At 36.7% G+C, this 19,464-nt stretch overlaps 1 protein-coding gene across 4 annotated transcripts in view; it reads left to right on the top strand.

Annotated features, from left to right (window-relative positions):
• The window catches only part of SCN2A (sodium voltage-gated channel alpha subunit 2), a 163,902-nt gene that overhangs the window by 66,910 nt on the left and 77,528 nt on the right, over positions 1-19,464 (top strand). For 3 of the 4 annotated variants that reach the window (XM_065525593.2, XM_065525596.2, XM_065525594.2), the window contains exons 4-11: positions 2,992-3,082; positions 3,812-3,940; positions 4,497-4,588; positions 5,469-5,741; positions 7,166-7,229; positions 8,762-8,903; positions 9,044-9,250; positions 10,603-10,890. In XM_065525593.2, the coding sequence (XP_065381665.1) occupies positions 2,992-3,082; positions 3,812-3,940; positions 4,497-4,588; positions 5,469-5,741; positions 7,166-7,229; positions 8,762-8,903; positions 9,044-9,250; positions 10,603-10,890 (1,286 nt within the window). Of the gene's footprint in view, positions 1-2,991; positions 3,083-3,811; positions 3,941-4,309; positions 4,402-4,496; positions 4,589-5,468; positions 5,742-7,165; positions 7,230-8,761; positions 8,904-9,043; positions 9,251-10,602; positions 10,891-19,464 lie in introns of all 4 variants that reach the window. The other variant, XM_065525595.2, reaches the window with a different exon arrangement.

Here is a 19,464-nt window from a genome sequence, read left to right on the forward strand (position 1 = left end):
TTAAGACATTTGATCGTCTTCTTAAGAGTAATAGAAAGCTACCAAAATGATTCATATTACATTTACAATTGTCATTTTAGCACAGTATGCAGAATGGATTAAATGGAGACTAACATGAATTTGGAAAGATCAGTTTAGAGGAGACTGCAATAATCTAGATGGACTATTAGACTTGATGCTAGTCTTGACAGACACTTGGACCATGCAGTGATATGGGCATGGAAAAGAGTAACTGAATCCAGAGATAGCAGGCAGAATTGACAATATTTGATAGTTAATTAGATGTGAACGTTTAAGGAGAGACAGCAATCTAAGATTTCTCATAGGTCTCTGGGTATACTATGCACACTTTGTAAGACAGAGGTGTCAAAGGAGTAAGCAATTAGCAGGAGCGGAGGGGTAGATGAAAAGATACTTTTCAAAAGTTCAGTTTTAGAATTCAAAATTTGAAGTGTTGATAAGATATGTAAGTACAGATGCCATATGGACAATCAAGTATGTGGAATTCAGAAGAGAAGTTTCGCTTGGAGAGAAGTACCTGAGACTGGTGGGTACATAATGGTTATGCTTGTTGAGCAAAGTTTGTCTATGGGCTACACTAGGATGAGGAGAGTAGAAGAGAGGTAGATGGCTTACATACCTTACGTCTTTCTTTTCAAAAAGAAAAATGCCACATTTCAAAGAATACAGAGAAACTGGTGCTCTGAGGCACGAAGAAGCCAGGGAATTGGAACCTCCTGAAAGCAGAGGCAAGATAACTTACTGCAAAGGGGAGGAACCATTCTTGTTGAATGCTGTTCAGAAAGCACATCAAATATAAACTCAAATTATCCTTTTGTTTTTAGTGACAAAACGTGAAGATGTTGTCATCTTTAGAAAGAAAAGCTGGTAGGCTGAATATGTGATAGATATATAAGAAAAGGAAAGATAAGGAGCTCTTTCAAAAGTTTGGCCATGATATGGAAAAGGGAGATAGGGCTGTAAATAGTTAAGGAGGGTTGGGAGTCATAGGAGAGAAATATCCATTCCCCCATGCCAGGACAAGGGAGACATAAGCAAGTTTGTGTTGATAGGAAAAAGCCAGTAAGGTGGGGGCCATTAAGGGTAAGAAAAGAGAGAGATAAGAGATTGCTCAAGTCTTCTGGAAGGGGGAAGGTGTCCAGAATACAGGTGGAGGGATTGGAAACTTCCCCACTATAACAGGAAGGAGGAAAGGATTGGTCTCAATGTGGAGAAGTTTGTTGATTTGGGGGTGGGAAGTGGAGGAGGGGCATTATGATACTGTCTGTTCTCTGTAAAGTAGAAAATAAGTTTTCTGCTTGAAATGGAGTGGAAATAAAGATGAAGGTTGGAAGTTGAAGGAAAGTGCAGAATATTTGAAACTTTCTTTGCAGAGAGTAGGAGATGGAGCCAAGTGGGAAAATACAGGACTGTGTTGAGGACCACTGAGGTTTGTGATCATTAATTTAGAATGGTGCCAATCTGCCACGGGGTGTTATTTTCCCAACAAGGCTCAGCAGACCAACAGGCACAGGGGACCGTCTAGTTTTATATACCAATAGCAAGTCATTCTTTATTTAATTTAGTTTTTTGTTTGTTTTAGCAATAAAGAAAAATTAAGTGTTTCTTCTTTGAAATGGTATTTTGTGTGTGTGTGTGTGTGTGTGTGTGTGTGTGTGTGTGTGTGTGTGTGTGTGTTTTCTCTAGATTATAGTGCCCTCACGTGGCTGATGCAGATCATTTACTTATGAGTGTTTTCATATGGATGGAAAAACTGAGAATTAAGCATGGGCCTTCCAGCACAGCTACTAAAATTAAAAAATAATAACTACTATTATTGTTTTGACCAAAACCAGTACTCAGTGTAAATGAACTTCCTTTCTAGATCAACACAACATTGTCCAGTTATAATAGTGTTGATATTTTGTTATGTATAAGTAATGTATGATTTATAGTAAAAACATTAGGAGTGAGAAAAGATATGAAGAGCATGTATTTCCTCTCTGGGATTTTTATAATTGTGTCCAGATTCACACTGATAAAGAGTGCCGCTTTACATAATTGCAACTAAATCTTTATTGTGCTTTTTATTAAATATGAAAGTCATTACTGTTATCTGAGTACTGAATATTTTCTTAAATAGTTGTTTTAGTTTTTGTCTTTTCCTGTTTTTTAATGTCAAGGAAAGGGAAGGGCATTGACTATACCTGCAAAGACAAAGTGGGATAGGGTGAAACCAACCCAATATTTATAATAAACTGTATTCTCTATGATTCAGGAAGCAATTTATTGAACATCTATTATGCACTATGGCCATTAAGTTGCAGGAGACTTACATATTTTAACAAATTTGATCTTCATAGCAATCCTGTTAAATGATTACTTTTTCTTACTTTTATAACCAAGTCAATTGAGATTTGGGGAACTTAATAAGTATTTTTGCCTTAGTTACAAACCCCAGAAATGACAGTGCTAATACCTGCCATCTTCTCTCATAGTTCAGAATTTTATGAGCAGTTGTAGTATATCATACACTCTGTTTAGAAAGGACCTTATAAGATATTCCACCAGGGTGACTTTTAGAATGATGTTATAATACACTTAATTAATTACTTGAATTCTCTTGTTGAATTTTTGCCAGGGTTTACATACATGATGAACTTGCAGTTTTATTGTTCAGTTGAGTCTGTCATTAATAAAATTTAAATTGATAAATTATTCACCGATGAACTAATTTCTTTGCATTTAATCTTTTTAATTACTAAAGGTACCTAAATAGCCTCAAAATAGTTGATGGCTTGGCCTGAAGACAAATGTAAATATGAGGTTGTTGAGTTACAGAAATGGCAAAAAAAAGGTCAATGATAGAATAATAAACAACAAAATAATAATAAGCACTAAAGTTTTAAACTTCATGGTGGTGAAGGCATGGTAGTGCATGAAAGTAAGATTTTTCCATTGAACTTTGTCTTCCTTGACGGTATTCTTCTACTTTATTCAATATGCTCATTATGTGCACTATTCTTACCAACTGTGTATTTATGACCATGAGTAACCCTCCAGACTGGACAAAGAATGTGGAGTAAGTATAAATATTTTTCAATATTGACCTCCCTTTATGTTTCGTAATGTGCTTTTAACACCTTGAGACCTCCTCAATTTCTTAAACAAATCATGCTAGCTACTGTTTACCAGACCCCGATTCAAGTTCATGTGTATCATGAAATGCCTTCTAGGACAAAGCTTGTAGTGGGCTCACTCAGTTGCACAAATTACTGCACTAGTTTGACTGCCGTTATCTGCAGCCCTTTATCTTCTTTGTGAGTCTTAATGCTCTTTTGAAGATCACCAGTGATTTACTAAAATCTATGGATAAAAAGTATACATAGTTTTTATGTTCCTTTTTAAATGACTATCACAGTTCTACGTGTTACTAGGATATGTTTGATGACTTTTAATGGTGCACATTTTATAAAATACAAATGCTTCACTCATTTTTGGATTAATACCTATTTGCTCCAATCAGACTGAAGGGCAGTGTATTTCAGATTATGTCTTCACATAGAGCCACATTATTTGGATCCTTTAAATTAATTAATGTGGAAAACGCAATATTTATTTATTTAGTCAATGAGAATGTCTTTTGGAATTTAATGCTTCTTTTTTGACTTAAGCTCCACCTAAACTCTATATCATAGGGAGACCAACATGGAAGTGTCTAATTTTTGTTTGCTGTTTATGTCATCTTTAAGATATGTACATGTAAATTAACCACTAGATTTTTAATGTGAACTTGGCTATTTTCTCTCAGGTATACCTTTACAGGAATTTATACTTTTGAATCACTTATTAAAATACTTGCAAGGGGCTTTTGTTTAGAAGATTTCACATTTTTACGGGATCCATGGAATTGGTTGGATTTCACAGTCATTACTTTTGCGTAAGTATCTTAATACATTTTCTATCCTGGAAGAGTAAATCACTGGTGGGAGCCTATACTATATTTTCCTTGGTGGCTTGCCTTGACAGACCAAGCATTTTTCTTAGTAATCATATTTTTCTTCCAATCAAATTATTCAGTTTGGAGAAATTAGGAACTATCATAGTAAATTACATGGCTTTGGTTTCAGTTAGCACTGTAAAGTAATAAAGTTTCCCAAATAACAGAGATTATGATTGATGACAATGCCATTTTCCTCTTAATTGGGAAATCTGATGGCAACACTCATGAAATTAAAAGGTCTTGATGAAAGACCAAGGCAGACGTAGATTTCCCTAAATTCTGAATAACTCTGATTTAATTCTACAGGTATGTAACAGAATTTGTAAACCTAGGCAATGTTTCAGCTCTTCGAACTTTCAGAGTCTTGAGAGCTTTGAAAACTATTTCTGTAATTCCAGGTAAGAAGAAAATGGTATAAGGTGGTAGGCCCCTTATATCTCCAACTGTTTCTTGTGTTCTGTCATTGTGTTTGTGTGTGAACCCCCTATTACAGATATGTGACAGAGTTTGTGGACCTGGGCAATGTCTCAGCGTTGAGAACATTCAGAGTTCTCCGAGCATTGAAAACAATTTCAGTCATTCCAGGTGAGAGCTAGGTTAAACACCGAGGCTGACTTTAGCTACAGTGGTGCTACAATCACAGCTTTTGTGCAGAAGCCTTGTTGCTAGTTGCATATTGCAAATAAATATGTAAAAAAAGCAAGAATTGGTACATCATTTTTTGGATGGATTTGATTCTTTGCTTTTTACTCATTGCTTTCTTTAAAACTATTCTAAATCAGCCTTTGAGTTTAACAAGTGTTGCATGAGGCATTTGCAGTAACAGGCTACATGGTTTGCATCCTATAACATCAAGCTTTCCGCATAGAAGCTAAACTATGAGACATTCAGATTGATGCAAATTTGACAATTTAGGCCTAAAACTGGCAATCTTTTAAGCTGCAGATAAATGAAAGAGCAAGGGATAGCATGAGTGCTGCATGGGGCTCAGACTTCAGATGTCTTCCTTTTTTTAACCCATACTCAAGCTTGCCGAATTCACAAATATATAACCTCATAATTCATCGACTTCAAGATTTCTTACTACTCTATTCATATAGACTTTTCTAAAACCAGTAAGGGGTTAGGAAGTAAGACATCTGCAAATAAAAGCAAAATATTTACACAAGGTTGATGTTTAAGCATGAATAACAAAATCATTCTTTTGCTCTAAGGAGTGTTTGGAAATACACATTTGGTTCATTTCCATTCACAGTTTTCTAATGAACGTACAAGTTCTGCTTTCATTCATTTTCACCAGCTAGCAGGCTTTTCATGAAAATGTTATTCAATCACAAACATTGAACTAATATTGTTGGCGTTCTGCATGACACTTTTATTTTCCAGGACAAGCTCATGATATTTTTGCCAGTAAAATAGCTGTTGAGTAGTATATTTAAATTCCTCCTTCTGATTTTATTTGTAGGCCTGAAGACCATTGTGGGGGCCCTGATCCAGTCAGTGAAGAAGCTTTCTGATGTCATGATCTTGACTGTGTTCTGTCTAAGCGTGTTTGCGCTAATAGGATTACAGTTGTTCATGGGCAACCTACGAAATAAATGTTTGCAATGGCCTCCAGATAACTCTTCCTTTGAAATAAATATTACTTCCTTCTTTAACAACTCATTGGATGGGAATGGTACCACTTTCAATAGGACAGTGAGCATGTTTAACTGGGATGAATATATTGAGGATAAAAGTAAGATATACTCTATAAACCATTAAGTTGTTTAGTTCTCTAAATATTGAATATTATATATCATAGAAATTATCTCAATTTAGATGTGAACCAAGTGACTTAGACTAATTTAAGATGATTTAATACATATAATAGAGATATCAAATGATACCTTATTCCTTTTTTTCTTATCTGTCCATTGATATAGTAAAAGTTCTCATTTGAAAATGTATTGTCTTATACTCATGTTGAAAGTAATTTTGTATTATGCCATATTAAAAAATGTTTATTTGGTAGGCATTAATCAGGCATTTTCAGTCATTTTAATAAATAAATCAGTAGTTTGAACTATTCAGTGTATTCCACTGAAATGTGTTAAGAAGACTGAAGGGAAATAATTTGGCCCTATTTGGTTGATGCAACATATATATTGAGCACACATGCTGTATCTGAAAATAGAGAAACCACTTACCAAGATGAAATAATAATTTGTGCGCTCCTCAAAAGGTTAAGTAATCCTGATTTAGCCATTCACTTATTCATACTCTAATTAGTACCTTTAGTGTCATCGTTGTATTGTAGTTACCAGTTTAGTTTGATTATATTTAAGGTATGAACATCAGAATAATCTCATGTCATATAGTTCAGCATGATTTCTTAACATTGAGCCTAGCCCCTCTGTCATTTTTCTTATGTGTGTGCATGTTTGTATGTTAATACAAAAATACATATGTTTGCATGTGTGTGCATGTTTTCTGAGATCATCTTTGCAACTTACTGAAGTTATATGCAATACCTTAAAAATAAAAACTAAATAGTTCTCCATAGCTTAAAAATAAAAGCTAGATAAACTTAGACAACATATCTCTCCAAAGAAACAAGTTTATTTTCTTCATTTGAAAGGCAGAAATCAAGCAAAATTTCAAGCAAAACACTTATTTACAGCATCATAAGAGGGAATAAATACCTAAGCCCACTTCTCACAGGAAATGAAGTTAAAATTGGCAGGAAAAAAATGTCTGAATCTATTTGGAGCCCAGGGAAAAAAAGTATATGTAAAGTAAAATTTTATTTGCATGAAAACACCTAGACACAACAAGGCTTTCTTCTTTCTTACTTTTTGTACCCAGCAATAGACTGGCAGCTCTTTCTTGATGTATCCCACGCAATTTGAGCTTATATTTGCAATGAATGCTGATGTAAGAATGTTATCATAGTAATTCGTTCTGAACATTTTTAACATAGATTTGCTAACCATTTGTATAATCAAAAATGTTATATATTATTTGTTCAACATTTTGAAAAATCTCTTTAGCCATATGTATTTATTAGTTTATCCATCTCATTATGTTTGAAAACATTTGTGAGCTTTGCCACCTAAATGGGGTGACTGAAGTGTTTTACAGGCTTTTAATGATTCTTTCTATTCCTTTCTCTTCAAATAGGTCACTTTTATTTTTTAGAAGGGCAAAATGATGCTCTGCTTTGTGGCAACAGCTCAGATGCAGGGTAAGTGATGCTTCCTACGGAGTTTCAGTCCACACTACTCCATCAGTGTCAACAACCTGCCACCTCCCACTCATCCAGTCCCACTCACTCCTCACTCGAAACCCTCCATAAATTCTACTTCACGGTGACTCTCAGAATAGCCAGGATAAGTGTAGATTCTCACCTCCTTCACACAGTCATTTGCTGCAATTATTTTTCTATGCTAGGTCACATCTAATCTTCCAAATTAATTCAATGTAAAATAGAGAATAAAACAGTATAATATGCATCTGAAGCTCAATAGAATTTTTAAGCACATACTTTTTATAAGTGTGATATTTTATATATACTAATGTGTTCTCCATGGCTTAAAATGTAAGATCTCTGAAGATAATGTTAATATCTGAGATATGGGGAGTATTTAGCATATGTTAGCAAAGTGGTTAAAAACATAAACTGGAGAGTCTGCATAGATTCAGACTTTGACTCCATCATATAATCTCATTTCTACTTGTCTTCATTTCCTCATATGACAAATGGGATAATAATAGGGTTTTTGTGATGATGAAGTGGATTAATAAATGTATAGCTGTTTAGATCGCTCAATAAGTGCTTGTAATTGTTATTATTGGGATCACCCAAATGTTTGGTATTAAGAAACATGGAACTAAAGCCTAGGAAAATTTTAAAATGCAGTTAATGTTCTCTATTTAGCAAGATTTTAGAGTCACACACAAAAGTCTAACGTACTTTCTTTGGACGATGATACTGTGGACATTAGTAGCTAATACCTGTAGCAAAATTCCCAGTGATAATAGGCTTTCCATTTGACTTTTATGATCAGCACTATGCTTCCTTTATCTTCAGCTTCCAATGATAAGTAAATCAATTGATTTTCATTCCTTGTGTGTAGTGTACTAAATGCTTTACATACACTATCTTCTTCAATGTTTGCAAATTCGTGAGATAGGTTCTCTTATTAGCCCATTCTCACATGCGAGGTGCCTGAAGATTAGCAAATTAAGTAACTTGCCCAGGATGGTTCAGCTCAGAAGTGTGAGGCAAGACACTGAAGCCCCGCCTGCTTGATCTTCAAGGTCCTCCTATGACATTTTTACCATACAGTGTCATTCACTCCTTGCAGCGAGCCCCACCTATCCTTTTCTCACTTCTTTGCCCTGTTCCCACACTTACACACATTTTTGCCTCATGACATCTTCAGTGAAAATCAACTTTTTCCTTACAGAGATTTTTTTATCTGTCCTTAAGTCCCAGAAGATACTAATCATGAAATTATTGCTTTTATATGGAGACATGATAAATATAATAATGACAATTATGAATCACAGAGGAATCCACAAAGCAGACCTAATAGATTCTGTTATTAGATAAATCAGTCCACATAGTGCTGAGCTAAGTACTGGGTAAGGTGAGAGAAATTGGCTTTTTTCTAGTGCCCGTATAAAATAGACACTGGCATCTATTAAAATAGGAAAACCAATTAGCAGACTTGCAGTTATTGACTTCCTCTCTTTCCTCTAACCTAATTACAGCCAGTGTCCTGAAGGATACATCTGTGTGAAGGCTGGTAGAAACCCCAACTATGGCTACACGAGCTTTGATACCTTTAGTTGGGCCTTTTTGTCCTTATTTCGTCTCATGACTCAAGACTTCTGGGAAAACCTTTATCAACTGGTGAGAACAGATAAAATGATTTTTCTGAGACTCCTAAAACACTGAGCTCAAGAGAATTGCTGTAGAATACTTTATTACTTAGAGTGTGAGTTTGTAACATCCTGTATACAATTTATTAAAATCTCTCTTCCATTTTGCAGACACTACGTGCTGCTGGGAAAACGTACATGATATTTTTTGTGCTGGTCATTTTCTTGGGCTCATTCTATCTAATAAATCTGATCTTGGCTGTGGTGGCCATGGCCTATGAGGAACAGAATCAGGCCACATTGGAAGAGGCTGAACAGAAGGAAGCTGAATTTCAGCAGATGCTCGAACAGTTGAAAAAGCAACAAGAAGAAGCTCAGGTATAGTGAACAAGCATACAGTCCTTTGTTTTTCTTTATCTAAATTCGTTGACCTAAATGTTGAGGTAGTTGACATTAGAAATATGTCATATGTGTTTGGTAAGTGCTAGGAGCCTGTTTGTTTATTAAGAAGTTAATAGTTTATTGCAACGATCTCTGTCAATAGTAAAGGAACCAAAACACGGATAATTATAACTGCTTTACTGACGTTTTTTCTCTCTTGTGACTCCTTGAGGAAATTAACTATTAACAAAGGCCTCATTTACTCAAACTTGCAGAGTAGATAAACCGACATGTCCTCAGTTGAAGTATTTTCTTAGGGGAAGAGGAATTCAGTTACAGTTGCTTCTTCATTGCAGTATCACCAGAGATGGTAAGGGTCAGAAAACCAGAATCAAACTAAGAAAATTATTTCATTGAGTCTGGAAAGGCAAAGGCTTATTCAATATTTGTTCTCTTTTATATAAAGTATATAAATGCAAGTTTGTGGGTTACATCGGTAAATCACTAGTGTGTAAACATATTAAAACATTAGCACTCTCTGCCTCCTACTCTACAAATCCTTTAATTTGAACTTGACGAGCCTTCAAAATAAGGCAAGAATTTCTCTAATTATATTTGCTTGACTTAATGGCATTAACTAATCCAATTGCCTATTTTTGTCTTTTTTTGTATGTTGAATACAATTCCCTTTTATCACTGAGTATTCCTAAATATGTAATAAAGGTCAAAGTATATTGATGTAATAGCAACAATATTAAACACCATCTTTCTGCCAAAACTACAGTTATGCTTTACAAATTCATGCAGATGCCATGATCTAGGATTCTCAAATAAACAATACGTGTCATGTCTTTGCTGTGCATTTCTTAGTGAAATACTCAATTTAAATCACAGAGAAAAATGTAATTAAAATAAAATACTTGATTGAATTACATTTAATAATTCAATTTCTTTATTGTGTGAAAATGGAATCAAAGGCAAATGTCTACCAGGTTTAAATAGGAAACCTTTAATTCCTAAATTATTTCCTTCTTAAAATATTGTTCAAATTACAGAAAAAGTTATTATGATCTTTGAGTGTCTTGCTCATATTATTAGATAATTAGGCATCATAGGGTGAGGACAGAGCTTGAAGGTTCTCATAAAAGTCGTATGTGTAATTTTCCATATGACTGCCCATTTTATTCTTTGATTGGTCTAATAACAATGTACCGTTTTCTAAAATATTGAGCGAAATGGAGAATTGATTTTCAAGATTATCTTCATGATATTGAAGCTCAATTAAGCAGTAACATGATAATTATTTTTTAAGTTTATATGCAACTTCCACCTACTTTGCGCCCTTCTAGGCAGCAGCTGCGGCCGCATCTGCTGAATCAAGAGACTTCAGTGGTGCTGGTGGGATAGGAGTTTTTTCAGAGAGTTCTTCAGTAGCATCTAAGTTGAGCTCCAAAAGTGAAAAAGAGCTGAAAAATAGAAGAAAGAAAAAGAAACAGAAAGAACAGTCTGGAGAAGAAGAGAAAAACGACAGAGTCCGAAAATCGGAATCCGAAGACAGCATAAGAAGAAAAGGTTTCCGTTTTTCCTTGGAAGGAAGTAGGCTGACATATGAAAAGAGATTTTCTTCTCCACACCAGGTAAAAATATTAAATTACATGAATTGTGTTCTCGTAAAAGCTTTTTAAAGAATATGCCAGAATTTAATGGAGAGAAAACTGCCTTCCACCTAGATGGCACAATGCTTTCAGAGTAGTGATGATTATCAAGTATTTTGGCTATCACTTCAGAGAATTTGTGAGTTTTACAACTTTTTGGAATCCCAGAAAGGAAATTTTAGATCCCTCTGGGTTTGGAAAGATTTGCAGTTTTGAGGTTTTCTTAAAGATTCAAAAATCTTGGAGAAATTTTCCACATCAGGAATTATCAGCAGATGGTTCCCACCTCTTCTTAACTATTGTGCGTGGATCTAGTGAACTGTGGGTTTTCTGAGTGACAAATTCCCAGAAGTGGACCAGAGACTCTTTTAGGCCATCTGCGGGGTTGCTCCCATCAGGTGCAAACATCACATGCCAAGGGCATTCTTCTTGCCCTTGTTCCAAAGGGGACTGAAACAAAATATCTCTAAAAGTAGCCAAAACTCTCAGATAGACAGGCACTGACGGAGATTTATGACACGAAATAAAAAGTGGTGTTTAGTTGTACTTGATTATCTGTGTTTCATGTTAAACATGGGACTTGCATTCGAAGAGTGCTGTGATTTACAAACTGCAACAAATATTCACTGGGTGCCTCTGCCTTTTGTACCCATACAAGTTGTTGAAATTTTAAAATTTAGAATCCTAATTGTCTTTGAAATCACCAAGAGAATTCACAGGAATACACAGTACCTCAGAAGACATTTTCACCAAGAGTGAAACCTTAATATCTATACAGTAACAATAACAATTACAACAACAACATTGATAATGGCTAATATTTACACATTGTGTTGTTATTTGTAATATTAATTCATGTAAGCCTTTCACTATAACCCTAGGTAAGTTCTAATTTAATTAATGTCCCCAATTTTTATGTGAAGAGAAGCAGGGGGCTGCATTCTTTGTTGAGTACCTATTTTATGATTGGCATTCTTTCTACACTCTCAAAATTAATGCTAACAGTTCTGTGGAATAGTAGTATTTTCATTACTACAATGAAAAAACTATTTTGGATCAGTAAAGTTAAAAAATTGCACAATGTCATATAGTAATAGAAAAAGTTTTTATGATCTTTGTTCATATTAGGGTTGTTGGTATTCAAATTTTGCCTGGTACTGAAAGCCTTAAACTTTCCACTTTATCAAGTTGCCTATGAAGACTGCCTTTAAAAACTGATAAGGAAATTTACAATATAACTTTATTTAAAAGACACAATGGCATTATACTTTCTTTTTTACTTTTTTGTAGTACAGACAAGCTCACATAACCTTACATGTGATATATATAAATTCTTGTAGGTCAGCCTTATTCATTTCAAATCCAAATAACATCATAAGATAGGATACATTGGGGATTAATTCAAATTTAACATAGGATCTTTAAACTAAATATCAAAATTGACTTGGTCTTTTTCATTTTGTTGTCACAATCATGATGATTCCATTAGTGGAAACATTAATCAATAAATAGGAATCCTTTGAAAGGCAAATCCCCTGTTTACAGCATTAGTGATTCTGAAAAGGAAGCAAGAAAAAGAAAGGGGGTGGGGGGACAGAGAGAGAGGAGAAAAGGGAGCAAAGGAGGGAGGAAGGTGGAGTATTTTTGCCTACATTTTTACCTAAGTTTGCCTAAATTTATGCCTCAACTTGTCTAAGTTTTGGCCAAAATTTGCCTAAATTTTAGCCTAGATTTGAAATTTCATATCAACTTCATATCAAACAGATACCCCAGAGCTTCTCTTCAATTTGCCTTATTTCTAATTGAATAAAACTAATTCTAGGCAAAATAGTGAAGGCTGATAAAGCTAGGCTCTGTCCTTCCTTTTTCTGTATGTTTTGCTCATAGATATGATATTCTCCCAGCGCCTCCTCTTCATACTTCTACATACCTCCATTTCCCAGCTAGTTGCGTATTATAAGCAATCAAAGACTTTATTTTGCTTGATAAAGAAATAGTCAAACAAATGTCTAAGAGGATGGAGAGGGAGACAGAAAAAGACAGAGGGAAAGGGAGAGAAAGGGAAAGGCAGGGGAAGAGAAAAGGAAGAAGGGAGGTGAGACAGAAAACCCTGAAATCACACCAACCCCATTTTGCAAACCCTGAAAGTAATACTGAAAATGTCAAACCAGATAGAAGTACTTAACCTTGGTATAGTAATGGAGGGCCCATTGTGTCTGTTAGATTTTTAAGAGTTCGAGACCCCAAAATATTAGGAATTATTGTTTTGTGATGACATGATTATGTTGGTAACAATCTCTGTGTTTGTATTGAAAAACTACACAATGTAGGCCTTTACTGCAAGATTATAATTTCTTTAGCAGAGTAAGTGGACATACGAAATGTTTCTTAGACTCTGATTTGACTTAGTGTGGTAGAAAGGGGAGAAGAAAGTCAAGAATGTAATCTCTAATCAGGTTTCAAGATAATCTGGATTTTTTTGAAATCTTTATAAGGTACAATTGACCTTAAATTATTACTTTATTATTTATTTGTGATAAGCTATGGGTTTTGCTTTTTAAAGATTCACTTAGTATGCGGAATATTTCTTACTGGCCATCTTTTTTGTGTGTTACAGCCTTTGATTACTATGCATTTATGTAATGAATGTTAGCAATAGAAGTTGATGCTAATGGATGGGGCACAATCATTTCTCATATAGCTGTCACATGTAAACTATGTTTTAGTATAGCTTAATTCATCCATGATCCTTGAGAAACATGCAAATTTATAACTTATTTTCTTCCAACCTTTCTATGGCTCCAGTTGAACGGGGTCCTGGCAGTTAAAATATAAACTCTTACTAAAAGCGATAGAAACATTCTTCATGGCAAAGCATGTATTGTTTGCCTTTCTTTTTCAGCTAATGATGAGCAGTATGTCACACACCCTGTAAATCCAGTAACTGTTATATCCTCATAGCTAATTCAAAGTCCCTTGTTAGAGGAGAGAAAGGAGACACAAAAGAAGATGGATAGTCTAACAGCAGTTTTAAAAAATAACTACTTGTATGGAAAACAAAAAAAGAAAATATGAATTTTGCTAATGTAGTTAATAGGATAAAAATCATGGGAACAACAAAAGGAGAGATGACTTCTGTCGTGGGAGCCGTAAGTCTCCTTAGAAGTGGTTCTTACAATAAATAACGAATAGAATCACATAAGATAGTGTTTAACATTTACAGACATTTAATAGACACTAAGTTATTATTGAGAAACAGTAATTCTTTAGCTGGAAAGAAAATAAAAAACATACTTATTGGTCAGTGTATTACTCTGTTTTCATGCTGCTGATAAAGGCATACCCAAGACTGGGCAATTTAGCAAAGAAAGAGGTTTAAATGGACTTACAGTTCCATATGGCTGGCAAAGCCTCACAATCATGGCAGAAGGCAAAGAGGAGCAAGTCACATCTTACTAGGATGGTGGCAGGCAAAGACAGAGTGAGAGCCAAGCAAAAGAAGTTTCTCCCTGTAGAACTATCAGATCTCATGAGACCCATTCGCTACCACAAGAACAGTATGGGGAAAACCACCACCATGATTTAACTATCTCCCACCAGGTCCCTCCCACAACAGTGGGAATTATGGGAAATATAACTCAAGGTGAGATCTGGGTGGGGACACAGCCAAACCATGTCATTCCACCCTGGCCCCTCCCAAATCTCATGTCCTCACATTTCAAAATGAATAATGCCTTCCCAACAGTCCCCCAAAGTCTGAATTCATTTAAGCATTAATTCAGAAGTCCACAGTCCAAACAAAGCTTCCTCAGAGACAAGGCAAGTCCCTTCCACCTGAGTCAGAAAAATAAAAAACAAGTTAGTTACTTCCTAGATACAATGGGGATACTGGCATTGGCTAAATACAGTCATCCCAAACGGGAGAAATTGGCCCAAAAAAAGGGGCTACAGGCCCCACACAAGTTCAAAATCCAGCAGGGCAGTCAAATCTTAAAGTTCCAAAATGATCTCCTTTGACTCCACGGCTCACATCCAGGTTATGCAAGAGGTGAGTTCCCATGGTCTTGAGAAGCACCACTCCTGTTGCTTTGCAGGGTATAGCTTCCCTCCTGACTACTTCCATGGACGGGCTGGTGTTGAATGTCTGTGACTTTTCCAGGTGCACAGTGCAAGCTGTTGGTGGATCTGTTATTCTCGGGTCTGGAGGACAGTGGCTGTCTTCTCACAGCTCCACCAGGCAGTGCTCCAGTAGGGATCCTGTGGCAGGGCTCTGACCCCACATTTCCTTTCCTCACTGCCTTAGCAGAGGTTCTCCATAAGAGCCCCACCCCTGCAGCAAACTTCTGCCTGTACATCCAGGCATTTCTATACATCCTCTGAAATCTAGGCAGATATTCCCAAATCCCAATTCTTGACTTCTGTGCACTGGCAGGCTCAACACCATGTGGAAACTGCCAAGGCTTGAGGCTTGCACCCTCTGAAGCCATGGGCCTAGCTCTACATTTGCCCCTTTCAGTCATAGCTGGAGTCACAGGGATGCAGGGCACCAAGTTCCTAGGCTGCACACAGCATGGGACCTTGGACCCAGCACATGAAACCACTTTTTCCTCCTAGACTTCTGGGCCTGTGATGAGAGGGGCTGGCACAAAGATCTCTGACATGTCCTGGAGACATTTTCCCCATTGTCTTAGGGATTAATATTCAGCTCCTCATTACTTATGCAAGTTTCTACAACCTGCTTGAATTTCTTTTCAGAAAATGGGATTTTCTTTTCTGTCACATTGTCAGGCTGCAAATTTTCCAAACTTTTATGCTCTGCTTCCCTTATGAAACTGAATGCCTTTAGTAGCACCCAAGTCACCTCTTGAATGCTTTACTGCTTAGACCTTTCTTCTGCCAAATACTCTAAATCATCTCTCCCAAGTTCAAAGTTCCACAAATCTCTAGGACAGGGGCAAAATGCTGCCAGTATCTTTACTAAAATATAACAAGAGTCACCTTTGGTCCACTTTCCAACAAGTTCCTCATCTCCATCTGAGACCATCTCAGCCTGGACCTTATTGTCCATATCACTATCAGGCTTTTGATCAAAGCCATTCAATAAGTCTCTAGGAAGTTCCAAACTTTCTCACATTTTCCTGTGTTCTTTTCAGCCCTTCAAACTGGTCCATCCTCTGCCTGTTACCCAGTTCCAAAGTTGCTTCCACATTTTGCGTATCTTTTCAGCAGCACCCCACTGCTGGTATCAATTTATTATATTAATCTGTCTTCATGCTGCTGATAAAGACATACCTGAGACTGGGCAATTTACCAAAGAAAGACATTTAATTGAACTTACAGTTTCATGTGGCCGAGGAAGCCTCACAATCATGGAAGAAGGCAAAGAGGAGCAAGTCACATCTTACACAGATGGTGACAGGGAAAGAGAGGGTGAGAGCTGAGCGAAAGGGATTTCTCCCCTTAAAACCATGAGATCTCTGAGAACGGACAGACTGTCTGCTCAAGTGGGTCCCTGACCCTCGAGTAGCCTAACTGGGAGATATTCCCCACTGGGGGCAGACTGACACCACACAGCTCACACGGCTGGGTACACCTGTGAGATGAAGCTTCTGGAGGAATGATCAGAAAGCAACATTTGCTGTTCAGCAATATTCACTCTTCTGCAGCCTCTGCTGCTGATACCCAGGCAAACAGGGTCTGGAGTAGACCTCGAGCAAACTCCAGCAGACCTGCAGCTGAGGGTCCTGACTGTTAGAAGGAAAAATAACAAACAGAAAGGACATCCACACAAAAACGCCATCTGTACTTCACCATCATCAAAGACCAAAGGTAGATAAAACCACAAAGATGGGGAAAAAGCAGTACAGAAAAGCTGGAAATTCTAAAAATCAGACCATCTCTCCCCCTCCAATGGAACACAGCTCCTCGCCAGCAATGGAACAAAGCTGGATGGAGAATGACTTTGGCGAGTTGAGAGAAGAAGACTTCAGACAATCAAACTTCTCCAAGCTAAAGGAGGAATTACGAACCCAGTGCAAGGAAACTAAAAACCTTGAAAAAAGATTTGATGAATGGCTAACTAGAATAACCAATGTGGAGAAATCCACAAACGAACTGATAGAGATGAAAACCATGACATGAGAACTATGTGACGAATGCACAAGCTTCAGTAACTGACTTGATCAACTGGAAGAAAGGTATCAGTGACTGAAGATCAAATGAATGAAATGAAGCAAGAACAGAAGTTTAGAGAAAAAAGAGTAAAAAGAAATGAACAAAGCCTCCAGGAAATATGGGACTATGTGAAAAGACCAAATCTACATCTGATTGGTGTACCTGAAAGTGACAGGGAGAATGGAACCAAGTTAGAAAACACTCTTCAGGATATTATCCAGGAGAACTTCCCCAACCTAGCAAGGCAACCCAACATACAATTTCAGGAAATAGAGAAAATGCCACAAAGATACTCCTCGAGAAGAGCAACTCCAAGACACATAATTGTCAGATTCACCAAAGTTTAAATGAAGGAAAAAATATTAAGGGCAGCCAGAGAGAAAGGTTGAGTTACCCACAAAGGGAAGCCCATCAGACTAACAGCAGATCTCAGCAGAAACTCTACAAGCCAAAAGAACAAAGCTGGAGGCATCATGCTACCTGACTTCAAACTATACTACAAGGCTACAGTAACCAAAACAGCATGGTACTGGTACCAAAACAGATATATAGATCAATGGAACAGAAGAGAGCCCTCAGAAATAATACCACACATCTACAACCATCTTATCTTTGACAAATCTGACAAAAACAAGAAATGGGGAAAGGACTCCCTATTTAATAATGGTGCTGGGAAAACTGGCTAGTCATAAGTAGAAAGCTGAAACTGGACCCCTTCCTTACACCTTATACAAAAGTTAATTCAAGATAGATTAGAGACTTAAATATTAGACCTAAAACCATAAAAACCCTAGAAGAAAACCTAGGCAATACCATTCAGGACATAGGCATTGGCAAGGACTTCATGTCTAAAATACCAAAAGCAATGGTAACAAAAGCCAAAATTGACAAATGGGATCTAATTAAACTAAAGAGCTTCTGCACAGCAAAAGAAACTACCATCAGAGTGAACAGGCAACCTACAGAATGGGAGAAAAGTTTTGCAATCTACTCATCTGACAAAGGGCTTCCAGAACCTACAAAGAACTCAAATTTACAAGAAAAAAACAAACAACCCCATCAAAAAGTGGACAATGGATATGAACAGACACTTCTCAAAAGAAGACATTTATGCAGCCAACAGTGACATGAAAAAATGCTCATCATCACTGGCCATCAGAGAAGTGCAAATCAAAACCACAATGAGGTACCATCTCACACCAGTTAGAATTGCCATCATTGAAATATCAGGAAACAACAGGTGCTGGAGAAGCTATGGAGAAATAGGAACCCTTTTACACTGTTGGTGGGACTGTAAACTAGTTCAACCATTGTGGAAGACAGTGTGGCAACTCCTCAAGGATCTAGACCTAGAAATACCATTTGACCCAGTCATCCCATTACTGGGTATATACCCAAAGGATTATAAATCATGCTGCTATAAAGACACATGCACATGTATATTTATTGTGGCACTTATTCACAATAGCAAAGACTTGGAACCAACCCAAATGTCCATGAATGGCAGACTGGATTAAGAAAATGTGGCACATATACGCCATGGAATACTATGCAAACATAAAAAAGGATGAGTTCATGTCCTTTGTAGGGACATGGATGCAACTGGAAACCATCATTCTCAGAAAACTATCAGAAGAACAGACAACCAAACACTGCATGTTCTCACTCATAGGTGAGAACTGAACAATGAGAACACTTGGTCACAGGAAGGGGAACATCACACACTGGGGCCTGTTGTGGGGAGTGGGGAGTGGGGAGGGATAGCATTAGGAGATATATCTAATGTAAATGATGAGCTAATGGGTGCAACACATCAACATGGCACATGTATACATATCTAACAAACCTGCACTTTGTGCACATGTACCCTAGAACTTAAAGTATAATAAAAAAGAAAATAAATTAAAGAGAAAAAAAAACCCGTGAGATCTCATGAGGCTTATTCACTAACACGAGAACAGTATGGAGAAAACTGATATTATGATTCAACTTTTTCCCACCAGGTCCCTCTCCCAACAATGGAAATTATGGGAGATACAACTCAAGATGAGATCTGGGTGGGGACACAGCCAAACCATATTAGTCAGGAATATGAAAACCTAGATATTAGTAGGTATAAAATAATGGTTTTAATTGGTTTTAAACCCTTGGAGAGGAAAAGATCAAACCAGTAATACTTAAATGATGAAGTTAGTATTCTTTCTATTAATAATTACATAAATCCAATGCAAGCTGGCTCAAGTAAAAAAGAGAATGTATTAGATGGTGTAAATTATGTCTGTGAGTAGCTTTAAGAATGGTTGCATCTAGAAACTCAAGACATGTTACCATGACCATGTCTTTTTCCACCATATCTGAATCCAGGTTCCTCCCACATGGTGG

The sequence above is a fragment of the Macaca fascicularis genome, chromosome 12 (genome assembly GCF_037993035.2).
Source record: "Macaca fascicularis isolate 582-1 chromosome 12, T2T-MFA8v1.1".
Taxonomy (NCBI): domain Eukaryota; kingdom Metazoa; phylum Chordata; class Mammalia; order Primates; family Cercopithecidae; genus Macaca; species Macaca fascicularis.